Source organism: Prionailurus bengalensis, chromosome D3, assembly GCF_016509475.1.
Source record: "Prionailurus bengalensis isolate Pbe53 chromosome D3, Fcat_Pben_1.1_paternal_pri, whole genome shotgun sequence".
NCBI classification, from domain to species: domain Eukaryota; kingdom Metazoa; phylum Chordata; class Mammalia; order Carnivora; family Felidae; genus Prionailurus; species Prionailurus bengalensis.
In genome coordinates this window covers 57,938,051-57,963,085 of record NC_057356.1, presented here as the reverse complement: position 1 = coordinate 57,963,085, position 25,035 = coordinate 57,938,051, and the positions used below count along the sequence as shown (strand labels likewise).

At 35.3% G+C, this 25,035-nt stretch overlaps 1 protein-coding gene across 4 annotated transcripts in view; it reads right to left on the bottom strand.

Annotated features, from left to right (window-relative positions):
* Positions 1-25,035, bottom strand: part of KIAA1328 (KIAA1328 ortholog) — a 347,018-nt gene that overhangs the window by 299,771 nt on the left and 22,212 nt on the right. For all 4 annotated transcript variants that reach the window (XM_043558639.1, XM_043558640.1, XM_043558642.1 and 1 more), the window contains one exon: positions 573-688. In XM_043558639.1, coding sequence (XP_043414574.1) covers positions 573-688 — 116 coding nt within the window. The remainder of the gene's footprint in view (positions 1-572; positions 689-25,035) is intronic.

Sequence of the window (25,035 nt, the reverse complement as noted above, 5' to 3'; positions counted from 1 at the left end):
TACACACACACACACACACACACACACACACACACACACACCTCTCTCTAGTTCTAGACCCGATAGTCTTCTCCTCCATGAGAATTTTGATGATGTTATGCTGTAGTGTAAACACCTATCAATTATAACACCTACAAATTACAATGGATTTTTTTATCATTATTTATTATTTTTATGATTTCAGAGTAGAATTCCTTAGGGCTGCCAAAGCTTTAGCTGGAAAGAATACCAAACACAAAGAGGTTTCAGGCTCAATTGCAGTAGTGGAACAGAATTTAGGAAAGTTCCAACACTACATTTTAAAGCCCAAACATCTTATTGTCTTTTTTAGTTGACAAATCTGTGCTCCTCAGTGTAACAGCAGCAGCAGAACAGCTGGGTGGCCGTATCAAGCACAAAGGAAGCAACAGCACATGCTGTTAAGTGTCATTTTGATTGCCTAAAAATGGCAGCCCATGCAGATTTATTCCCTGTTATAAATTAGAACAATTATTTCTCTGGAGTTTTACGTTTTCTTCATGAAAGAGTCAAACTCTCTGCACATTAAAAAAGAGGACTTTCAAAAAGGATATCTTCCCTTTCTTTGATGATCAGTTCATTCTGTTCCTCCAACTGCCTGATCTTCTTCTCAAATGATTCCTGCTCAGCTCGGAGTCGTTCTTCTGTCACTTCCTTTTCTTCACTTACTCTGAAAGAAATACCAAAATGGAAAGAAAATGCCTGTGAGGATGAGATAAAATATGTGCATATAGCTGTCATTTACCAAAACTAGATTTCTTCCAGAAGTGTGCTGATTTCTTCAGGGATACTCTTCAGGGATACTCTTCAGTATCTTCAGGGATACTCTTTGCTTTTTCTTTTTTGTTTTTTTAAATTAACCTTTCATGAGGCAATCGTGCATACCTTTGTAATAAAATATGAACATGATTTTTATATCAAAAATGTTCCCAGTCATCAGAAGTATCTTAAATGTGGAAAGTCCTAAATAGAAAATAGGCTCCCAGTTGCAACCAGGACAGAAAAATATTCAATTTTTAAAACACTGTTTCATTTCTTATCAAAACAGGCACAATCACTTTATTTTGATTTGGATCTTTTTAATATTTTTATATAAATCCTGTCAATGAAATAAACAATCTATATATCTCTTAAACACTTCATTAAATATACATAGGCAATTTTACTCTTTTCCTTGGAACTGATACCTTGCATTCCTCAGTAGCATATAAATAACTAGACTGGAATAAAAAGAGGGTATTAACTTAAAAAAAAAAGGTTTACATTACAATTATTCTTAGTACAAAAAGAATTAAAAAGTGTTAAAAAAAAAAAAACTGACCAAAAAAAATCTGTATCCTTAATGTTTAACTGAAAAGTATTCCAACTCAATCCTACCAGAAAGAGGTGATGGTTTCTGACAAGAGCAGAGGGAGGAAATCATTTAAAAACCCCAATTAATCAGCAACAACATTAAAACTTATCTTAGTTTTTTTTTTAATGTTTGTTTATTTTTGAGAGAGAGAGACAGAGAGAGACAGAGCAGGAGTGGGGTAGGGGCAGAGGGAAAGAGAGAGACACAGAATCTGAAGTGGGCTCCAGGCTTTGAGCTGTCAGCACAGAGCTCGAGCACAGGGCTCGAACCCACAAACCTTGAGATCATGACCTGAGCAGAAGTTGGATGCTTAACCGACTGAGCCACCCAGGAACTGCCCCCACCCCCTTTTAAAAAAATTTTTTTTAAATGTTTATTTATTTTTGAGAGAGACACACACAGCAGGTGTGGAGAGGGGCAGTGAAAACTTATCTTAAAACGACAGCCCTAATTTTCATGTTACTCTGTGCACAGAGATGTTAGCCCTGAGTTCTGCTACTGGTGCTTATTCCTCCAAAACATTTATCCTACAAGATCATACAGCAATATGTGTAAGTGAGATCCACAGGGATTCCTTTGAGCTCCTAAATTTACTTCCTTCTAGACCCCCGCTCTACTTGAAATCAATGAGATAACAGAATGAAAATTAGAATTTTGAATGTTTGAGTTGATTGCATCTCATCTTTGAATAATTTGTGTGAAAGTGCACGACACACAATAGTGTACAAAAAAATAGGTTTATTTCTTCTTCCTCATCATGACATTAAAATCATTTTCCCAACTCCTATTATTCATGCTCAGCATACTATTGGGCCCATGAATGGGATTCAGGCCCTTCTTCTATGAGGGTAATCTCTAAAACTGATTACAAGTATAAGGAATCCAGACAACTAAACAAATATACACAAGATGACGATTTATCCTCTGGTCTCAGGTTAACTTGCCTCCATTGTTGCCATCCCTTTCCAGGGCCTTCCCCTTTGTTGTCATCACTGTCAAGCGCACTTGCACTATCTTTCACAGTAATCCTGCCACCTCTCAGTTTTTCTAGAATTGTCAAACATTTGAACCATTAACTATTTCTACCACCCAAATTTTCAATCTGTCAACCAGCTTCTGAAACATTTTTGTCAAAAAACGGTTCCAAATCAGGTAAACTCCCAAGGTATAAAGTAGAAAATCATGTATACATGGAGACATTGGAAAACTGTGCTTATTTCTCTGAACATCATTATTCTTCCTCATAAAGAAAAAAAGCTAGACTAGATCAGGCATTTTTTAAAATTCTCTTGAGCTAAAGTTCTATTATTTCCTTCGCTATACTCTAAATATCCTGATACTGTATATGTGTCCTTCATAAACATGGAGAGCATTTGTAAAGGAATAAGAAAGAAGTTCTCAAACATTTGGTCAAGGTACAAGGAATACAATACTATAATCTAGGCAAAAGTTATAGCCATAGGATGAGAGAAAGTAGATTAAGAGAAATATTAAAAAGTATAAACATGCAAAATTTGGCATAAGGATAGTGCAAAACATAAGAACTGATGAAACTGTAGGATTATGCATAAGATAAAGATGAGGGGCACCTGGCTGGCTCAGTTGGAAGAGCATGCAACTCTTGATCTCAGGATCATGAGTTTGAGCCCCACACTGGGTGTAGAGATTAAAAAATAAATAAACTTAAGAAAAAAAAGATGGATTAAATGATGCTATATACTGTAAGGAGAGAACAAAAACTGTCAAGGTGAGAAAATATGTAGCAAAATCTCTCCCTATTTAGATTGGTAAAATCTTAAACAAGACTAAAGAGGAAAATTCATAAGTAGATAAGCAAATATTTATTTTTTTACTTATTAAAAATTTACTCAAAGCCTACTATAGAAAAAAAAAATAATCAAAGTAACTTTAGCCAGTTACAGGGTACCCAAAAGAAACCTAACAATGGTTCTCTATCATTTCAAGACTATTCATAAAAGTCATACAAATATAAAGAACAGCCCAAAGATTTGTCTTTTCAGCAAGTAATGTACCAGAGTCATAAAAACAGTTAAAAAAAAAAAAAAAGGTAGAATGCCAAATTAACCTTAACATTAAACTAAACAAAGACATTATCTCTAGAGCCTGCCAGGTCAGAACATATAGGTATTTACCAACATTTACTTACTTCCTTTGTCAGATCTGAAGGAGATCCATGAAAAGTCTAAGGATCAGTAAGGGCAGAAATGCTTATACAGATGTCTCATAATGCCAGAGTCCACAATAAGCTTTCCCCAAAACTTAAGGTACTCTATGCAGAAAAATCACTCTTCGAAATTTAGGAGTATGTTTGATAAAATGTGTTGCTATACTACTTAAACAGGGCTTTTTCACTTTAATCTTTTCTGTTTGCTGCTATGATAAGACTACTCTTTAGCAATTATTATGCTCTGGAAGACTATACACTTAAGCTGTGTTAAGCACAAAGGACAACACTTCTTCTCTAGGCCTATCTAAAGATATGTACGGCTTCTTTGTGGCCTATTAGCCTAGTTAATACGAGCACATATATTAATACAACCTTTAAATGCAGAGGAATTACCAATAAAACAGCCTCCAGATTTGATACCCACTCTGAAATCTGTCTTCTTGTTTAATTTATGTTCAATAATATTTCCCTTGAGGAATACATACAAGAAAATATCTGGTATCATGATCTACATTTTTCATCAAAGCATTCACAGACCACAAAGTAACATAAAAAGACCTAATCCTTTATCTCATGTGGAGTATAGCAATAAGTTAATGAAGAAAATGTGAATCTAAACATAGGGAAGGGAAATATTTGACTAATAGGATTAAAAAGTTACAACTGGACAAGAGAATAGTCCCAGTGTGGTTTGTTAATTAACAAGGAGGACAACAGTCTGTTCATGAAGAAATCACCATTTTTGGCATTTATTTAACACCTCAGAGTATTCCTTAAAAACTTCCACAAAATAGGGGCACCTGGGTGGCTCAGTTGGTTAAGAGTCCAACTTCAGCTCAGGTCGTGATCTCACTATTCCTGAGTTCCAGCCCCACATCAGGCTGTGCTGACAGCCAGAGCCTGGAGCCTGTTTTGGCTTCTATGTCTCCCTCTCTCTCCCTCTCTCTGTGCCCCTCCCCTGTTCACACTCTATCTCTCTCTCTCACAAATAAATAAACATTAAAAAAAAATTTTTAAACCTCCACAAAATGTACTCTTATCTATCAATAGAAAATAATTTATATCCTTAGATAATGAAGGATATTCATTATCCTTCATATTCTTCACGGTTGAACTGAAAATTGTGCCAAAAGTACTTAATTTCTTCGAAGTCTTACATTTCAGCTTAAACATCGCTGCATATTTTGTATTTTCCCATATAAAACAATATTTTCTGTTTTAATATAAAAAGTTTTCCCACACTCATCTATTCTTCATTTTCTAAAAGCTGATTTTTTAGTAAAAGATTTATTTTATGGTTTTGCATAACCTTGATGTTCTTCCGTATTCTCCAGGAATGGGTACTTTTACACTAATGTGAAAGACAAGGTCAAGGCAGCAAAGCTTCTATTTTAAAGAGAATTACAGCTCATTGAATGGCCAATCAGATAAATTTCTTGCCCTGTTTAATGTCTTGTGTTTGGAAGCTGGGGATGTGGGTTCTAATTTATAAATTCTGTATATCATCAACCTGGTAAGCTTTAGAGAAGGAAAGAACAGATTTCATAGGACATCTGGCAAACAGAAAGAGACATAATGTTTTCAAACTGAAGTAAACACAAAGTGGGGAAAAAAACTATCATCATTAAAAATATTTCAGTGCAGGGGCGCCTGGGTGGCGCAGTCGGTTAAGCGTCCGACTTCAGCCAGGTCACGATCTCGCGGTCCGGGAGTTCGAGCCCCACGTCGGGCTCTGGGCTGATGGCTCAGAGCCTGGAGCCTGTTTCCGATTCTGTGTCTCCCTCTCTCTCTGCCCCTCCCCCGTCCATGCTCTGTCTCTCTCTGTCCCAAAAATAAATAAACGTTGAAAAAAAAATTAAAAAAAAAAAATATTTCAGTGCAATTACCTTAAGGCCATCCTTACAAATTTTAACATTTGGCTGTTATTTTATTTTTTTATTTATTAAAGTAATTTTTAAATGTTTACTTTTGAGAGGGGTGGGTGAGGAGGGGTTGAGAGAGAGGAGGATAGAAGATCCGAAGCAGGCTCCGCACTGTCAGTGCAGAGCTTGATGTGGGGCTCAAACTCATGAACCATGAGATCATGGCCTGAGCGGAAAGTGGACACTTAACCGACTGAGCCACTCAGGTACGTTGGCTGTTATTTTAAATGTATCGTCTGAAGGAACACAGGTGCTTTAAGAAATCAGAGACATACCAAGCTATGTCAAAAGGGCTCTGAGAACAACAGAGTAATATCAAATGAACATAGATGCACAAATCCTCAACAAAATACTAGCAAACAGAATCCAGAAACATAACAAAAAGATTATACATCGTGGCCAAATGGGATTGATCCCAGGAACTAAAAGTTGGTTTAACACTCAAATATCAATTAATTTAATACACCATATCAATACATTAAACAAAACCCACATGATTATCTAAGTAGATGTGGAAAAGTGCTCGAAAAAATCCAACCATGATTCATGATTAAAAAAATAATAACTCAAAAAACAGAAAGACAAGGGAACTTCCTCAACCTAAAAATATACTATTTGGGGCACCTGGGTGGCGCAGTCGGTTAAGCGTCCGACTTCAGTCAGGTCACGATCTCGCGGTCCGGGAGTTCGAGCCCCGCGTCAGGCTCTGGGCTGATGGCTCGGAGCCTGGAGCCTGTTTCCGATTCTGTGTCTCCCTCTCTCTCTGCTCCTCCCCCGTTCATGCTCTGTCTCTCTCTGTCCCCAAAAAAAGTAAATAAACGTTGAAAAAAAAAATTTAAAAATATACTATTTATGAAAAGCCCACATCTAATATACCATATCTAATTGGAAGAGACTGAATGCTTTCTCTCTATGATCATGAATAAGACAAAGATGTCTGGTCTCGCCACTTCAGTTCATGTTGTACTAGAGATTATAGCTAGGGAAATTAATTAGGAAAAAAGAAATAAAAAGCATCTAGATCCTAAAAGTAGTAAAACCATCTCTATTGCACATGACATGCTTCTAGATATAGAAAATCTAAGAAGTCCACTAAAACACTACAAAAATTAATGAAGGAGTTCAGCAGGGTTACAGGATACATGATCAATGTACAAAAATCAAATATATGTTTATATACTAGAAGTAAGTAACTCCCAAAAGAAATCAAGGAAATAATTCCGACTACATTTGCGTCAAGAAAAATCAAGTATAAAGGAATAAATTTAGCAGGATTTTTCAACACTTGTTCACTGAAAACTAAAAAACATTATTAAAATAAATTAAAGACCTAAATAAATGGAAAGGCATTCCATGTTCATGACTGGAAGACAATATTGTTAGGATTACCCTTCAGATTCAACTCAATCTTTTTCAAAATCTCGGCTGGCTTACTTGCAAAAATTGACAAGCTGACCCAACTACAGAAGTCATCTGGAAATGAAAGGGACCCAGAATATCTAAAATATTCCTGAAAAAGGAGAAAAACATGGAGAACCCATGTACTAAGTTTTAAAACTTAGTACAAAACTATAGTAATCATGACAGTGTAGTACTTGCATGAAGATGGACGTAGAGAACAATGGAATATAAATAAATATTCACCTTCAATATGGTACCTTGATTTTTCAACCAGGATACCAACAAAATCGAAGAGAAAGAACAGTCTTTTCAACAAATGGCGCTGGTACAACTTCCTATCCACACGCAAAAGAATAAAATTGGGCCCTTACCTCATGCCACATAAAAAAATTAACACTTCCTGAATCAAAGACTAAAATGTAAGAGCTAAAACTATAAACTCCTGGAAGAAAAAAAATGTATACATCTTTGTGATCTTGGATTAGGCAATGGCTTCTAAGATATGTAGGACATCAAAAAACAATCTACAAAAGAAAAACAGACTTTATCAAAATTAAAAACTTTTGTGTTTCAAATGACCCCATCAAAAAAGTGAAAAACAATGCACAGAATGGATAAAAATTTTCAAAATAATATATCTGATAAGGGACTTGAATACAGTATATAAAAAACTCCAAAAACTCAACACTAAAAAGACAACCCAATTTATTTTGAAAAAAACTTTTAATGTTTATTTATTTTTCAGAGAGAGACAGAGCATGAGTGGGGGAGGAGGAGAGAGAGAGACGGAGACACAGAATCCAAAGCAGGTTCCAGGCTCTGAGCTGTCAGCACAGAGCCTGACACAGGGCTCGAACCCACGAACCATGATATCATGACCTGAGCTGAAGTCGGATGCTTAACTGACTGAGCCACCCAGGCACCCCAAAAGACAACCCGATTTAAAGCATCTGAATAGACACTGCTTCAAAGAAGAAACACAAATAGCCAAAAAGGACATGAAAAGTTATTCAACATCATTAGCCGTTAGGTAAATGCAAATCAAAACAATTAGACAGCACTTCAAAACCACTACGAAAACATAATTGAAAAGACAGATAATAACAAATGTTGACAAAGCTGTGGAGAAACTGGAACCCTCATAGATTGCAGGTAGGAATGTAAAATGATGCAGCCACTTTGGAAAGTAGTCTGGCAGCTCCTCAAAAAGTTAAACATAGAGTTACCATATGACTCAGCAATTCCGCTCCTAATACATCCAAGAGAAATGAAAATACATGTTCACATAAAACTTTTATACAAATGTTTATAGCTATTATTCATAAGAGCCAGAAAATAGAAACAACCCAAATGTCTACATCAAGTGATAAATGGGTCAGCTAAATAATAAAAATGCATATTGTTTTTAAAACGCTAAGAATAAAACACATTTTCCAAGGAACAAAGCATAAAAGATAGTATAATTATATAATGCCTAAAATGGTGGGATATATGATCATTTATATTCATGTTTAAATGTGCACCTCAAAAAAGTTAGCATTCTAATAGTCATTTGTTACTTTTTTTTTAATGTTTATTCATTTATTTTGAGAGAACACTCGCGCACACACACACACACACACACACACGCGCGCGCGCGTGTGCACATACACACGTGAGCTAGGGAGGGGCAGAGAGAAGGAGAGAATCCCAAGCAGGCCCTGCACTGTCAGCGCAGAGCCCAAATGGGGGCCTATCTCACAAACCATGAGACCATGACCTGAGCTGAAATCAAGAGACAGCTTAACCAACAGCTACCCAGGCCCACCACTCACTAGTCACTTCTTTTTAGTTCAAGTATATACTCATTTCATGAAGTAGCTCTAATCTTAATACTAAAATCTGGCAAAGACATAGAAAACAAAAATTAGGGTCCAATCTATCTAATAAATATAGCTGAAAAAAAACCCAAAACAATTATTAGCAAAGCAAATCCAAAGATCCAGAAAGATAATACATCCAAGTAGAGTTTATCCCAGGAAAGCAAGACTTCTGTAAGAGTTGAAAATTGATGTAATTCACCATGTTAAGAGAATAAAGGAGAAATCTTAAATGCTCATCTATAAATGCAGGGAAGCACTTGTCAAAATTCAACCTATTCACAATAAAAATCTCTACAATCTAGGGACTGACGGAATTTCTTCAATCTAATAAAGAGCATCTATAAAAACCTATAGTTATTATAGCTATAAGGATGGAAAAAAGAACGCCATCCCTAACCTTGTACTTAAAACATGAATGTCAGCTATTACTCCTTCTATTTAATACTGACTGGAGCTCTTAGCCAGTCCAATAAGGTAAGAAAAGAAAGTAAAATGCAAAGAAAGAAAGAAGTAAATTTTTATGTGCAGATAATATGTATGTATGTATGTATGTATGTATGTACGTATGTATGTATGTGTGTATGTAGAAAATATTAAGGAATCTATGGAAAATATATTAGCACAAGTAAATTTAGGAAAATCACAATGTTATTATGGTAGCTAGCCTGTAAAATGGGTCCCAGTGATCCCATCTCCTGGTATTCATATCCTTGTTTAATCCCTTCCCCTTGAATGGACCTAGTGACTCTCAAAACTGACTGGATGTCACTTCTGAGATTAGATTACAAAAGATAGGGACTTCTGTCTTGATTACTCTTGCTCACTCTGGTAGAAGCCAGTTGCCTAGTCGTAAACTACCACATGGAGAAGACTTTGAAACAAGGAATGGAGGGAGGCCTTCGGCCAACAGCCAGTAAGGAACTGAAAAAAGCAGTGTCAGAAAGATATTACTGGAAATTGAAGAAAGGGGAAGCATTGCATATGGTAGTGTACCGACATTTTTAGTAATGTGGAAAGTAGGAAATGGGCCTAATGAAGTGGGCCACAAAAATATCCAAGGAGATTTCCAAGTGTTGAAGGTGCTGCCTAGTTTCTTCCTGGTGCTTGTGGTGAATTGGGAGGAGAAAAGATAAATTCAAGGCAAGACAATATTAAACCAAAATGAATCAGGATTTCTCAACCTTTCCAAATAGCAAACATGATAAAAGTAAGACACGTATTCAAAATAAATTTCAAATCCAAGACACTACCTGGAAAAACAAGCTGTAGAGATAAAGTCAGGGGTGTAACTTGTTAAGACCTTAGAAAGATCAAAATTGATGCAACAGAGTCATACAAAAGGCACTGTGAAAAGATTAAGACTGGGCCTAGCCAATCCTCTCAAACAATAGGGCCTCTATTTAAAAAAAAAAAAAAAGAAAGAAAGAAAGAAAGAAAAAAGATCTCTAGTATTTTAAATGGCTAATATTTTGTGATAATGTTAGGCAGCCATAGATAATACAGATTTTAACATATTAATCAGTTATTTTAAATTCCTCATCAGATCATTCCAACTGCATCTGCTTCTGTTGCTTTGCCTCTTTTCACATTTTCCCTGGTCTTTTCAAATGCTCATAATTTTATTGACATCTGGATATCTTGGAGAGGTCAGTAAAGACTGAGGCAAATAATTTCTATACTTGAAAATGGGCAGACCTTCCCTTTGGTTAGGTTTTCAGTGCAGGAATTGTTTATTTAATCAGAAGTTAGGCAGTTTTGATGTTTACTGTTGCAGTGGCTACCCTCCAAGCAGCAGAGGCTTCAAATTCCCCTAGGTATAACTTCTTTTCACGTGGACCAGATGTTTTTCTCAGTGTCTGCTGTACCCTTGGCTCTGTGTCTTCCATCCTAGGGGGTTTGTGTTTTGTGAGTTTCTTTCTCATCACTATTCAACTGTTACTTTTACTAGACACTGGTTAGCCTGTTGGTGGGGATCTGGGTTGGGGTGGAGTTCTCCATTATTCTAATTAGAGCTGTGCTAATCGGAATGTTAGCCGGTTTAAAAGTGTTCCTCTCTCTCCTCTATATTGTAGTTTTGAAACTGCAATTCTGAGATGTAACCCTGTAATCCCCTGAGGTTATTTTCCCCCACCCCCAGTTCAGTGGTTTCTACCAGTGCCCTAAGGACTACAGTTTATGGTACTCCCCCTTTCTGACCTTATGGGTTTTGCTACATAGGAGAGATACAAAAGCAGGACCTAGGACACATTTGTGTCCTTTCCATAGCAACCGTTGTTCCCCTCTCCCAGGCCTACACCAAGAGAAATGCTTTATCAGGGCTCTCATCAAGTAGGGCTTATGGAGAAAACGTCTGCAAGACAGTTCAAGCTCCATCTATATTTGATGCTCCAGAGGGCTCCCTACTCTCTCCTGCCCACATTTGCTCTCCATCAATTTGTTACCTATTGCAGCTGAAATGTCCTTACCCACTGCCAGCTGTGCCTGTCCCAGATAAGCTAGTGCTCACACTTCATCTTTCCCTGTACGCACATGTCTCTCTTGAGATTTCAGGTTATGGTTGCTTTGCAAATTGAGCTCTTTGATTGTTTCAAGAAATGTCCTGAGTTTGTTTCACATTGGTTTCACCTTTCTTGCTTTCTTTCCTTGCCTCTTCTTTTTTTCCTTTTATAATATAAGGTTAGGAGCAACATCCTCTACAGTCACTTAGACCTACCTACATAATCATTTATATGTACTTACATATTTATTTCATTTGCTTTTATTAAAATAATTCAACAGGAGGCAATTAGACTGAGGTGGCTTTAATGCCTTACAGGCCTAAGTAAGCAAACCAAAACTTACACCTATAATGCCTCAAGGTTAAGAAATCAAAACCTAAGAACAATCCATCTGGAACAGCCACCTAGCCATTCCCAAATAAGGCAATGGCTTATCTTAACGCCTGGCAAATACTTTCCCTGACTGCTTCCACTTGTTCTCTGTAAAAGTCTCTCCCCTAGCTCCTATTGGTGGAGGGTTCCTAATACTTCTGGTTCTAGGCTGCCTGATTTGAATTGATTTTTGCTAAAACTGAGTCTTAAAAATGTAGTATGCCTCAGTTTATTTTTTAATGCTCTTATTTTACTAACATGCCCTCCCAATTTTCAAAGATGGAAAAACTTTAACAACATAAATGACCACAGTATTAAATGATAACCCACAGAACTACTGTAATATTTATTAATGTTAAAAGATAAACTGATGCATATAACATTATGCCATGCATAAGGGGAAAGAATGCTATAGAAAAATTAACCTCTTTTAGGAAGCAGTATCTGGCCAGAAGAACCATTAAAAAGACTGTCGAGTGTATGCTAGTCACTTGAAAAAACATTCTTTGAATTGTAGAGTTCAGAATAGACAATGTGAAAATGAATTTTGGCATACCAACTGTTCTGCAGGGTCACGATACATTGAAGTTCAAAGACTGCCTTTCTACCTAAAGTGAAAAGTTCCTTATCTCGTCTGGAAACATTATACCATCCAACATAAATACTATTTATGCAGAAAAAAAAAAATTCACAGAGGCTTCAAACAGGAAAACATAAAAGCCCCTGAAAAATTAAAGTCTAATTTTCTTATTATACTGCAATGTACATTTAATTACGACCAAAAAATTATGATTAGTTTCAAAAAATAAAAGACCAGAATAAATATAAAATAATAATGATCTACTCATTTTACAATGGGAAACTAATGGCGCTACACTTTCTATTTTTCTTCTAAGAAATGGCAAGTAGAAATAGCAAACTGTCCTCTGGGAAAAATCAAAGTATCTGAGCTTAAAAAAGAACCCTGTCCTCAAATGAGTTAGTGCACAAGTATGCACTGGGGAACCATGCATTATTCGACACTGTAGGCATAGGACATGAAATAGAGGGGGGTTTTTTAGGCTTCTTAGAACATGGCTCATATACATCAAAAACTGCAATTGTAGCCAAGATTATTTTTAAACTTTTTTTTCCTTTAAAGACTATGGGACAGTGTAGTTTCTGCATTAGTCTATGGTACCCCTCCCCATCTTAAAAAGTTTCAATAAAAAAATGCATATCCATATATAAAGAACTGTCACCATCTTTCAGCAGAAACTACAATATTTTGCAAAGCCATTCATTTTTCAAGTCCCCATAAAATGACACTCCTTTTCCCATCTATGCAAACAATTCATTAATTCTACTGTAAAAGACTTTCTGAGGTCACTTAATTCAGCAATCTTGAACCAAAAAAATTCTCTCTTATCCTAATACCTCCTAGAAAGATCAATCAATATTCCACTTATCCTTCTGCAAATGTAAATCAATGCCGGACACCTCAGGGAAACCCCTTCATTTACTTGAAACCCATATATCAAGTCATGTCTTACACTCTCCTCCACAAACTAAATAATTCATAACACTCCTAATTTATCTCTGTGGTATCTATTTTCCGATAGCTTGTAAATTTGGATTTGTATTTTTATTCTATTCTTTTATCAGTGTACTTAACACAAGTGAAAAAGTTCCCTGTGCATATACAGATTATTAAGGACACATCTAAAGATTATTAAAAACTTACACCATTTTTTTCTCTTTTTTAATCTACTTCTTTCCTTGCCAAATAGCACAATATTGCTTGCTCATGTTCAGGTTAAATTTAACTATGAACCATGTATTTTTCTTTATGTACTGGGCCTAACCAGTGAGTCTGTCTCTAAAATGAATTTCTAATTTATTTTTATCCTTAGACATATAATAACCTGTACTTGTCACTACTGTCTTTTATCCTGTTTGAATGAATCCATTTTCCAACCTATTATGCCAACTCTGAATTTTATTTATATCTTCTATTAACATTTATTCTTGTTTAAAAATATCAATAAATCTAATAGGCATCTTTTTGATTCTTTCACCCATAGCACCAACAAAGATATTGACTATAAAGGACCTCACAGCTAGATTTTTAATGGATCCCTCCAAGATATAGATAAGCCAGTCTTGGAATTTAAACACATAGGATTTTCCACTAACATTTTTAAAGTTGAGGCCATGTGTTTATTAAAAAAAAAAAAAAAAAAAAAAAAAAAAGCCTATGCTTTTTAAAGGGTGCTTTTCACCTCAAAGGCACCATTTTAAAGAAGCTACAGTATCGTTTTACCTTTATATTGTATGTCACCTTGTAATTGAAAAACATGCTATTTGTTTTGTATATTGTGCTGAGAGCTAGTGAACGTGATTTTGAAAATATGCTGTTAATGATCAGTTTGAGGTGCTAAAACACTCTCAGTGACTTCTCCCCTAAGTTAACGTTAATAGATCTGCGTAATATCTGAAATTCTTTAAATATGCTATACTTAAATAGATCATAGGACTACATAAGGTTTTCCAAATCTTATGACACTTTCTGCATTTGGTTTGACCTTTATCACAACTGAAGCAATCTTCATTCTTTATACCTAATTTTTACTGGAAAACCTTGAATGAAAACAACTTTTAAAACTTCAGCCTCCTAATAATCCCCTATTAATACTCTTTAAATCATTTTCTATTTATTCAAAAGTCTCTTAGTTAAAAAAGCCATGTACCAGAGAAGGTACATAGGACAGAAAAGAAACAGATGTCATACCTTATATGACATGATTTGGAAAGCAAAGTATACAACAAATTTAAAACAGTGTGTTTATTTATGAACAAGGAAATATATCTAACTATCCTTTACTCAAAGAGAAAACTTTTTCTCTTCTCAAATGAAAGTTGAGCTTTAATTTTCCCTTTTTCTTCTTCATTTTCCACTTTCCTTCTTCTTCCTGAACAATTAATTGACGTGGGGCAGAGTCAGAATCAGAGTGAGATCCGGAGGACACAAGGATACACTGTGCACAAGGAGAACACACTGTGCACAAGGTCTGCCCAGTAGGATGTCAGTGGCCAAGCAGATTGAGAAGGGCGTCAACACATGACAGGTAGTCCAGCATGGGTGTTATAGCCTCAGTGAAATGAGAAGAGCATCTATGTGGAAGAGCTGCCAGGCATGGGTATAAGCATTTGAAGTGGGTATCCTTGTAAGATGGTAGGAAGGACCCCCATGGAGATTCAGAGCCCAAGTGTGGTGAGGAAGGGTCTATGCAGGGCTTGAGAGTAGGTGTTAGTATAGAATAGCCCACAAAGAGTGAAGAGAACACACAAAAACGGTGAACTTTTAGTAGATTATCAGGGTCCAAGGAAGATGAGGAAGACATACACTTATAGTATCGGAGCTCAGGCAGAACGAGAAGGGTTATCCTCAAGAAGGGGCAAGCTGGTAGAATGTCAGAGCCTGAGGGTGGGTGAGGAGGGTATCTACACAAGGGAGAAGACCAACATGGAGGTCAGAGCCAGAGAAGCGTTAGAAGAACATAACTGCAAAGGAGGAGCCTGGTGTGGGTGTCAAGGCCTAAGAAGATGAAACAGGATATCCAAATAGTGGGGACAGCCCAACATGAAGACTCAGAACCAGAATGGAGTGAGGAGGGCATTAAGGCAGAGTTTGGCCCAGACTGGTGTGCTAAAATATAAGCAGGGAGAAGAAGGCATCCATGAGAGGGGGACTGGTGAACTAGAATGGGGAGTAAGAGCTCAAGCAGGATAAAGAAGGCTTCTGTGCAGAATGAGTAGCAGCAGAGGGGGAGGATTAGTTACATGGAGGTAATTAAACAACAACAAAAAATTAAACATATTAAATATGAAATCAGATTGCCCAATGTCAGCTAGGAAAGTTATAATAACATTTTCTCAAGCACTCACAAACATTTATGAATATCAACCATACCTTGGGTCATGAAATAATTTTTTTTTCTAATTTAAAATTCTGGCCAGAATAGGACCAAACTAGAAATCAATAATAGAAAGATAAGAGGAAAATCTCCACTTGGAACACTTGGAAATTATAAAATCCTGTTCTAAATAAAGCCATGGGTCAAAAAGGAAGTCTCAAAGGTAATTTTTAAAATATATACATACTGAATGCAAATGAAAACAAAATCTATGTAGAATGCATATTCTGTAATGAGAGGGAAGATTATAGAACTACATGCTGACAGTAAAAGAGGAATGGTCTCTATATTCCTATGTTTATAGTTTAAGAACCTAGAAAAAGAACAAAATAGATCCAAAGCAACAAGAGAGAAGGAAATAAGAGCAAAAATCAATAAAATTGAAAACACGAAAAATAGATAAACTCAATGGAACATAATGCTGATTATCTAGACAAATATCAATAAAACTGATAAAGCTGGCCTGACCGACTAAAAGAGAAGGTACAAATCAGCACTATCACAAGTGAAGCACTATGCAGTCATTAAAAGGATAATAGAATAGAATACTACAAACAACTTTATGTTCATAAATTTGGCAACTCCAAAGAAACGGAACAATTCTGGAAAACTACAAGCCCCTAAAACTCAACTAAGATGAAACAGACAACCTAAATAATCTTGTAACCATTAAAGAAATTAAATTTGTAATTAAAAAACTCTTTAAAACTACACCTCCAAGCCTGGAAAGTTTCAATGGAGAATTCAATCAAATATTTAAAGAATAATTAACACCAATTTTATAGTTTCTTCTGGAAAACAGAAAGGGAGAGAATACTTAACTCATTTTATAAGGATAGTGTTACCATGATACTAAAGCCAGACTATGCCAGTAAAAAAAAAAGAAAGAAAGAAAGAAAGAAAGAAAGAGAAAAAAAGAAAGGAAAGAAAGCTACAGCCCAATGCGTCTCATGAACCTTGATGTAAAAATTCCAAACAAAATAATAGAAAAACAAACTAGAACTGGATAAAAACAAGGATAACAAGTAAGATTTATTACAGGTATGCAAAACAGGTTCACATTCAAATATCAATTAATAAGATCCACCCTATCAACAGCTAACTCTTCAAGAAAATTCATAGGAAATTAAATGTTTGACAAAAATCTAGCATGCAATCATAACAAAAATTCTTATAAAATGAGGAATAGAGGGGAATTTCCTCAAATTTATAAAGAATACCTACAAAAATTCTACACTTAACATTATACTTAATGACAGACTGAACGCCTTCCACCTAAAATCAGGAAGGATGTCTGCTCTTATCACTCCTATATACATAGCACTGCAATGTCCAACATAAGTGGTCATCAATGGTCATTAGAGGAATACAAATTAAAACCACAATGAGATAACATTAAATACCTCTAAGAATGACTAAAATAAAAATAATTATAACAAATGCTGGCAAGAATGCTGACGACTTAGATGTCCCTTGCATTGCTGGTGGGAAAGTACGATGGTAAACCACTTTTGAAGACAGTTTCTTACAAAACTAAATATGCATTTATTACACAAAATCCCAAAGAAATGAAAATGTTATACTCACACAAAAATCTAATTCATAGCAACTTCATTTGTAACAGTCAAAAACTAGAAAGAAGGGGCTCCTGGCTGGCTCAGTGGGTGGACCATGAGACTCCTGATCTCAGGGTTGTAAATTTGAGTCCCAGGTGGGGTGTAGAGATTATTTACAAAAAATTAAAATCTTCAAAAAACAACAAAAACAAAAAAACCCAGAAACTGGAAAGAAACCAAATATCCTTCAACAGGCAAATGGTTAAACTGTGGTACATCCCCCATGGAATATATTTAGCAATAAAAGGAACAAACTATTGATACATGCAAGAATGTGGATGGATCTAAAAGGAATTACGCTTAAGTGCGGGGGGTGGGGGGGGGAAGCTAATCTCAAAAGGTAGCATACTGTATGATCCCATTTTTATAGGGATTTTATATAGAATTTTATAGGGATTTTATATAGAGTTTTATATAGAATTTGAACACATTCTTGAAATGACAGCATTCTTGAAATGACAACATTATAGAGATGGAGAGTAAATTAGTGGTTGCTAAGGATTAGGGAAGGGTGGTGGGAAGACAAATTAGCTATGTCTATAAAAAGACAACATGAGTGGTTTTTGTAAACAAACCATTTTGTATCCTTATTCTGGTGATGGTACACAAACCTACATGTGATAAAATTACATAAAACTAACTACACACACAAGTGAGCACATGTGAAACCTATACAAGATTGATGGATCCTGTCAATGTCAATTTCTTGGTTGTAATATTGTGCTATGGTTAATCAAAATACTACCATTGGTGAAAACTGGAGAGGGGACATGGGCTTTCAGTCTGTATTATTTCTTACTACTACAGGTGAATCCACAATTACCTCCAAAAAACTCTTTGTTTCTTTTAGAAAATGCATCACCTTGCTATTCTATTTTTGTTTCTGTGAGTCCTGGACTAGAATAAAATAAATGTCCATGAATCTGATACTGATAAAAATAAACAACAAAATAAATACTGAAGTAAGTAAATAAATAAATATAGGAGAAGTGACAGCTCATCCTTAAAGAAGAATTATTCCAAGTAATAAATGAAAAACAAATAGGTTAAACATGAAGTAATCATTAGAACATCACAGCAATGATTGTTGCAGTGAAGTCCCTTTGATGGGTGCTTATAATAGTGGTTAAAAGTTTCAGGAAAAAACAAAAAACAAAAAAACCCAAAAAACAGTGGATTTCAATAGTCCCCATGGACCTCCTCCAATTTATTCATTAATTACAGAAAACAATGCAACTTTTCAGAGAAACCTAGTACACTCTACATCAACAACATTACCATAGTTAAAAGCACCAGCACCAACACATCAACATCATATACCCACACCATAATAAATCATAATGCAATCTATTATGAGAAAACATGAAAAAAAAAAACCCTGAAATCCTACAAAATATCTGAGGTCATGGGAAGCAAAGAAAAACTAAAGTATTGCCACAAATGGGAGGAGAATAAGGAAACATGAAAACTGAATATAAAATGTGATGCTGGAACAGGAAGAAAAAATTAGTAGGCAAGCTTAAGAAATCTGAATAAACTACAGTTAATTAATACTATTGTACCAATGTTAATTTGTGATCATAGCAATATAGTTATTCAAGATATTAAATTTATTTTTTTATAATTTATTTATTTTTTTCCAGAGAGAGAGCAAGTGCAAGCAGGGGAGAGAGGCAGAGTAAGAGAGAGAGATAATCTTAAGCAGGCTCCACACTGAGCATGGAGCCTGATGTGGGGCTCAATCCCACGACTTCAGGATCAAGACCTAAGTGAAAATCAAGAGTCAGATGCTCAACTGACTCAGCCACCCAGGTTAACTTTAAAGCTATCTAGATGAAATGTATTAGAACCCATCATAGATTTTTTTGAAGAGCTTTACTGAATATAAGTTACATATAACAAGGTAACCCACTTCAATGGCTTTTCATATATTCACAGAGTTTCTACAACTATCACCATAATCTAATTTTAAAACATTTTCAACTTTGCCATAAGAAACCTTGCATTCATTAGCAGTCACCACCCATTTCTCATTCCTCCAATACTGTACTATTTAGGCAAGTTTTCTGTAGGCCTAAAATTATTTCAAAATAATACAAAAGAATAATGATCATATTACATTGAATTAAAATGTATATAAATTAAATATATAAAAACATATATAAACATGTACAAAATTATGACACATTACAAATGGCACATAATCAAGAGAGGAAAATGATATTAAAGTTCTTAAGTTCTAAAGTTCTTGAACTGTTTAGAATAGCTAAAAATACCAATTAATATTAGATTGTGATTAGTCAAGAATGCATATTACAAATCCCCAGAATGACCACAGGTTCATTTAAACAGGAAAATGCAAACTATAACAGTACAACTAATAACCACAGCATCAAATATATAAGGAAAAAATTGACAAAACTAAGTAGTGAAATGCATAAGTTCCCAATCACAGTGTGACCTCATTTTACCTTAACAACCACTTTTAAAGGCCCCACCTTCAAATACAGTCACGCTCTGAGAACTGCGGGTTCTCATTTCAATATTCATTTCAATATGAATTTGGGTGGGGGGGGGGGTGTCACAATTTAGCCCAAAAGAAGCATACAATGCATAAAGATGTAATTGCTAAAAGTAACAACTTAAATATTGGGTAACACAGTTGTATAGAGATGGAATTTTTATGTATCACTTAAGCTAAGTTAGATGAATTCAAATTAAATTGTTACAAATTTAGGGTGTTAACTGTAATCCCCAAGGTAACCATTAAGAAAATAATTAAACATTTTACAAAAAAAAGAAACAAAAGACCCAGTCAAAATGGTGCGCGCGCGCGCACACACACACACACACACACACACAAACACACACAAGATCAAACAAAACAAAAAAAGCACCAATGGAGTAACAAGGAAACCAAAAACAGGAAGCATTTTTCACATACGTATTACATAGAAAACATATATGTACATAATGGCAAAATGGTACTTCATTATAAGAAATTACTTCAAATGTACATGGATTATGCTCACCAATGAAAGCAATTGGGAAGACGGATTTAAAAACAATTATTTTTAATATTTATTTTTGAGACAGAATGAGTGTGAGCAGGAGAGGGACAGAGAGAGAGGGGAACAGAATCCGAAACAGGTTCCACACCGTCAGTGCAAAGCCTGACGTTGGGTTTGAACACATGAACCATGAAATCATGACCTGAGCTGAAGCTGGATGCTCAACTGACTGAGCCACCCAGGCACCCCTAGAAAATGGATTTTTAAAATCCAACAGGGGCACCTGGAGGGCTCAGTTGGTTAAGTGACCAAGTCTTGATTTCAGCTCAGGTCATGATCTCATGGTTTGTGAGCTCAAGCCCCACACTGGACCGCATGCTGACAGTGCATAGCCTGCTTGGGATTCTCTCTCTCCCTCTCTCTGCCCCTACCCTGCTTTCACTCTGTCTCTCTCAAAATAAATAAATAAACTTACACACACACACACACACACACACACACGCACACACACACACACAATGTAACTATAAGTTGCCTCTAAGAGACTCATTTTAAATTAAAAGACATAAAAGATTGAAAGCTAAAATATGGAAAAAGATATTCCATGCAAGTATCTTTCAAATAGAAAGAGAGCTGAGTTGGCTATACTAATATCAAACAAAATAAGAGTTCAAAACAAAAAATGTTACAAGACAAAGAGATAGATGTCATATACTCATAAAAGGGTCAAGTCCTCAAGAGTATATTAAAATTATAAAAATGAACACACTAGAGTTACCAAATATATGAAGAAAGTACTGACACAACTGATGAGGAATATAGTTCACTAATAGTTGGAGACTTCAATAACCCACTATCAATAACAAATAGAACATCTAGATGCAAGATGATCAATAATAAAAAGAGGAACTTGAACAACACTATAAGTCAACTAGACTTAAAAGACATATAAAGAACATTCCACCAAACAACAGTTGAATCAACATTCTTCTCGAGTACACATGGAACATTCTCCAGAATAAATCATACATTAGCTCACAAAACAACTCTCAAAATATTTAAAAATACTCAAAGCATGCAAAGTACCTTTTCCACCGCAATGGAATAAAGCCCAAAGTCAATAAGGGAAAGAAAAGTGGAAAATTCATAAATACATGGAAATCAAACAACACACTCTTTTAAATGGATAAAAGGAAAAATCATAAGGAAAATTAGAAAGTACTTGAATGAAAATGAAAACACAACATATCAAAATCTATGGGGTCCATCAAAAGCAGTGCTCATACAAATTTGTGCTATAAATTATAGCACAAATGCCTACATTAAAAAACGAGAGAGATTTCAAGTCAGTAACAACTTTACACCTTAAGGACTAGAAACTAAAACTAAAACCTAGCAGAAGGCAGAAAATAATAAAGAGCAAAGATAAATATAATAGAGAATAGAAATATAATAGAGTGTCTATAAAACCAAAAGTTGGTTCTTTGAAAAGATCAACAAAATTTAAAAATTTTTAGCTTAGACTGATAAATGAAAGATGATGTAAATAAAATTAGAAATGAAAGTAGGGACATTACTTCTAACTATACAGAAATAAAAAGGATTGTAAGAGAACAGTACAAACAATTTTATGTCCTAGGCATTGGATAACCTATATAAAATTAACATTTCTAAAAACACAAAAATTACCAGCACTTACTCAAGAATAAATGTAGGATCTAAATAAACCTTTAACAAGTAAGGAGATATAAACAGTAATCAAAAACTACTCTACAAAGACAAGCTAAGAACCAGATAGCTTCGAGGATGAACTCTACCAAATATTTATTTTTTTCCTACCCAATATTTATTTATTTTTAATTCTTTTACTGTTTTACTTTATTTTTGAGAGAGATAGAGAGAGAGAAGGAGTCAGGGAGGGGCAGAGAGAGAGGGAGACACAGAACCAGAAGCAGGCTTCAGGCTCCAAGTTGTCAGCAAAGAGCCCAACATGGGGCTTGAATTCATGAACCGTGAAATCATGACCTTGGCCAAAGTCAAATGAGCCACCCAGGTGCCCTTCCTAGTCAATATTTAAAGAAGAATTAATACCAATCCTTCTCAAATTCATCCAAAGAACCACTGGTCTCAGAGAATGAGGTAAGTAGTACCTGATAACCTAAGCTAGACAAGGAAACTATGAGAAAATAAAACTACAGACCAAGATCCCCTATGAATAGAGACTCAAAAATGCTCAAAAAAAAAAAGTCAGCAAACCAAATCCAAAAATGTATTAAAAAGTTTATAAACATGACCAACTAACTGTTTATCCCAAAAATGCGAGGATGTTTTAACCTAAGACTATCAATCAGGTTTAACACAAATCTACCAACTGGGTGGCTCAGTCAGTTAAGTGGCCAACTCTTGGTTTTGGCTGAGGTCATGATCTTGTGGTTTCATGGGTTCAAGCCCTGCATTAGTCACTGCACTGACAGTGTGGAACCTGCTTGGGATTCTCTGTCTCCCTCTCTCTCGGTCCCTCCCCCACTCATGCTGTCTCTGTCTCTCTCAAAATAAATAAATAAACTTTAAAAAGAAAAGAAAATCAATCAACACATATTTGACAAACAAACCTACAAAAACATGTGTTCATATCAACTGACACAGAAAAAGCATTTGAAAAAATTCCCCCAAAACTCAAACTAGGAACGGAAGGAAATTTCCTTAACATGATAAAGGCAATCTAGGAAAAACTTACAGCTAACATGTTATCCCAATGATGAAAAACTGAAAGCTTTCCCACTAAGTTCAGGAACAAGACAAGAATGCCTGCTTCTACCGCTCTATTCAACAATATGCTGGAACTTCAAGCCAGAGGAAAAAGAAATAAGAGGCACCCAAACTGGAAAAGAAGTAGAACCATCTCTGTTTGTGGATGACATGATTGATTCTATATACAGAAAATCCACAGAGAACCCACAAAAAAACCTATTAGAGCTAATAAACAGGGTACAAGATTAACATGTAAACCTCTTGTATTTCTATACACAGCAACAAACAATCTGAAAGGAGTATTAAGAGAACAATTCTATTTATAAGAACACCTAAAACAAAATTCTTAAAAATAAATTTAAACAAAAAAGTGAAAGGCTTGTACAGTGAAAACTACAAAGCATTGCTAAAAGAAATTAAAGACTTAAATATTGAAAGTCATTTCATGTTTGTGGACTGGAACACTTAATATTGTTAACATGGCAATATTCCCCAAAGTGATCTACAGATTTAATATAATCCTATCAAAATCTCAAGTGCCTTTTTTTTTTTCCAGAAGTGGAAATGCTGATCTTGTAATTCATATGGAATTGTAAAGGACTCAGGACAGCTCAAGTCATCTTCAAAAGGAAGAACAAAGTTGGAGGTCTTGTATTTCATGCTTACTACAAAGATACACTAATTGAAACAGTGTGGTATTAGCATTAGAATAGACATATAGAGCAGTGAAAAAGTACTCAGAGTCCAGAAATAAACTGGTATACTTTTGGTCAGTCAAATTTTGACAGTTGTGCCAAGACCATCAAATGGGAAAAGAACAGTCTCTCCAACAAATAATGCTGGGACAAATGGATTTCCATATGCAAAAAAAGAAAAAAAAAAGTCGAAACACTACCCCTTACCATATACAAAAATTAAATAAAAATGGACCAAAGGCCCAAATATAAGAGCTAAAACCATAAAATGCATAGAAGAAAACATAGGGTTAAATCTTCATGATCTTTGATACAGCAATAATCCTTAGATATGACACTGAAAGCACAACTGACAAGAAAAAAAATAGAGAATTTAGACTTCATCGGTAGTAATATCTTTTGTGCTTTAGAGGACACAACCAAGGAAGTAAAAAAAAAACAAAACACCCACATAAGGAGAAATTATATGCAAATCATACATCTGTTAATTAAAGTAAATTAAACATTCAAAAACCAATCAATGTAATTTACTACATTAACAGTTAAAGAAAAAAAATATCATACTATTAGCTAATAAAGAAAAATCATTTGACAAAGTTCTACTCCTATTTATGATTAAAAAAACAAGTCTCAGCAAACTAGGAACAAAAATAAATTTCTTGGGCCTGATAAAGAACATCTACAAAAATCCTACAGCTTGGGGGCGCCTGGGTGACTCAGTCAGTTGAGTGTCCAACTTTGGCTCAGTTCATGCTCTTGAGGTTCATGGGTTTCAAGCCCCAGGTAGGGCTCTGTGCTGACAGCTCAGAGCCTGGAACCTGCTTCAGATTCTGTGTCTCCCTCTCTCTCTCTGCCCCTCCCTCACTCGCACTTTGTCTATCAGAAAAAATAAATAAATACTTAAAAAAATTTTTTTTTAAATCCTACAGCTTACATTAAAATTAATGATGAAAGACTTAAGATCAGGAACAAGAAGACAAAGACATCCATTTTCATTCAACATTGTAGCACAGGTTCTAGCCAATGCAAAAGGGCAAGAAAAAGAAAAAAAGTATCTACAAACAGAAAGGAAAAAATAAAATTGTTTTTATTTGTAGATGACATGATCCTGAATATAGAAAATCCAAAGTCTTATGCCAAAAAAAAACTATCTAAAAAATAAATTAAAAAGTCTGAAGGAGGGGGCACCTGGGTGGCTCAGTCAGTTAGGCATCTAACTCTGGATTTCGTCTCAGGTTACGATCACAGTTTGTGAGATGGAGCCCCCTGCGTCTGGCTCTGCACTGAACAGCACAGAGCCTCTCTCTCTTCGCCCCTACCTTGCTTGCGTGTGTGCACTTGCTCACTTGCTCTCTTTTTCAAAATAAACATTTAAAAAATTTTTGAAGGAG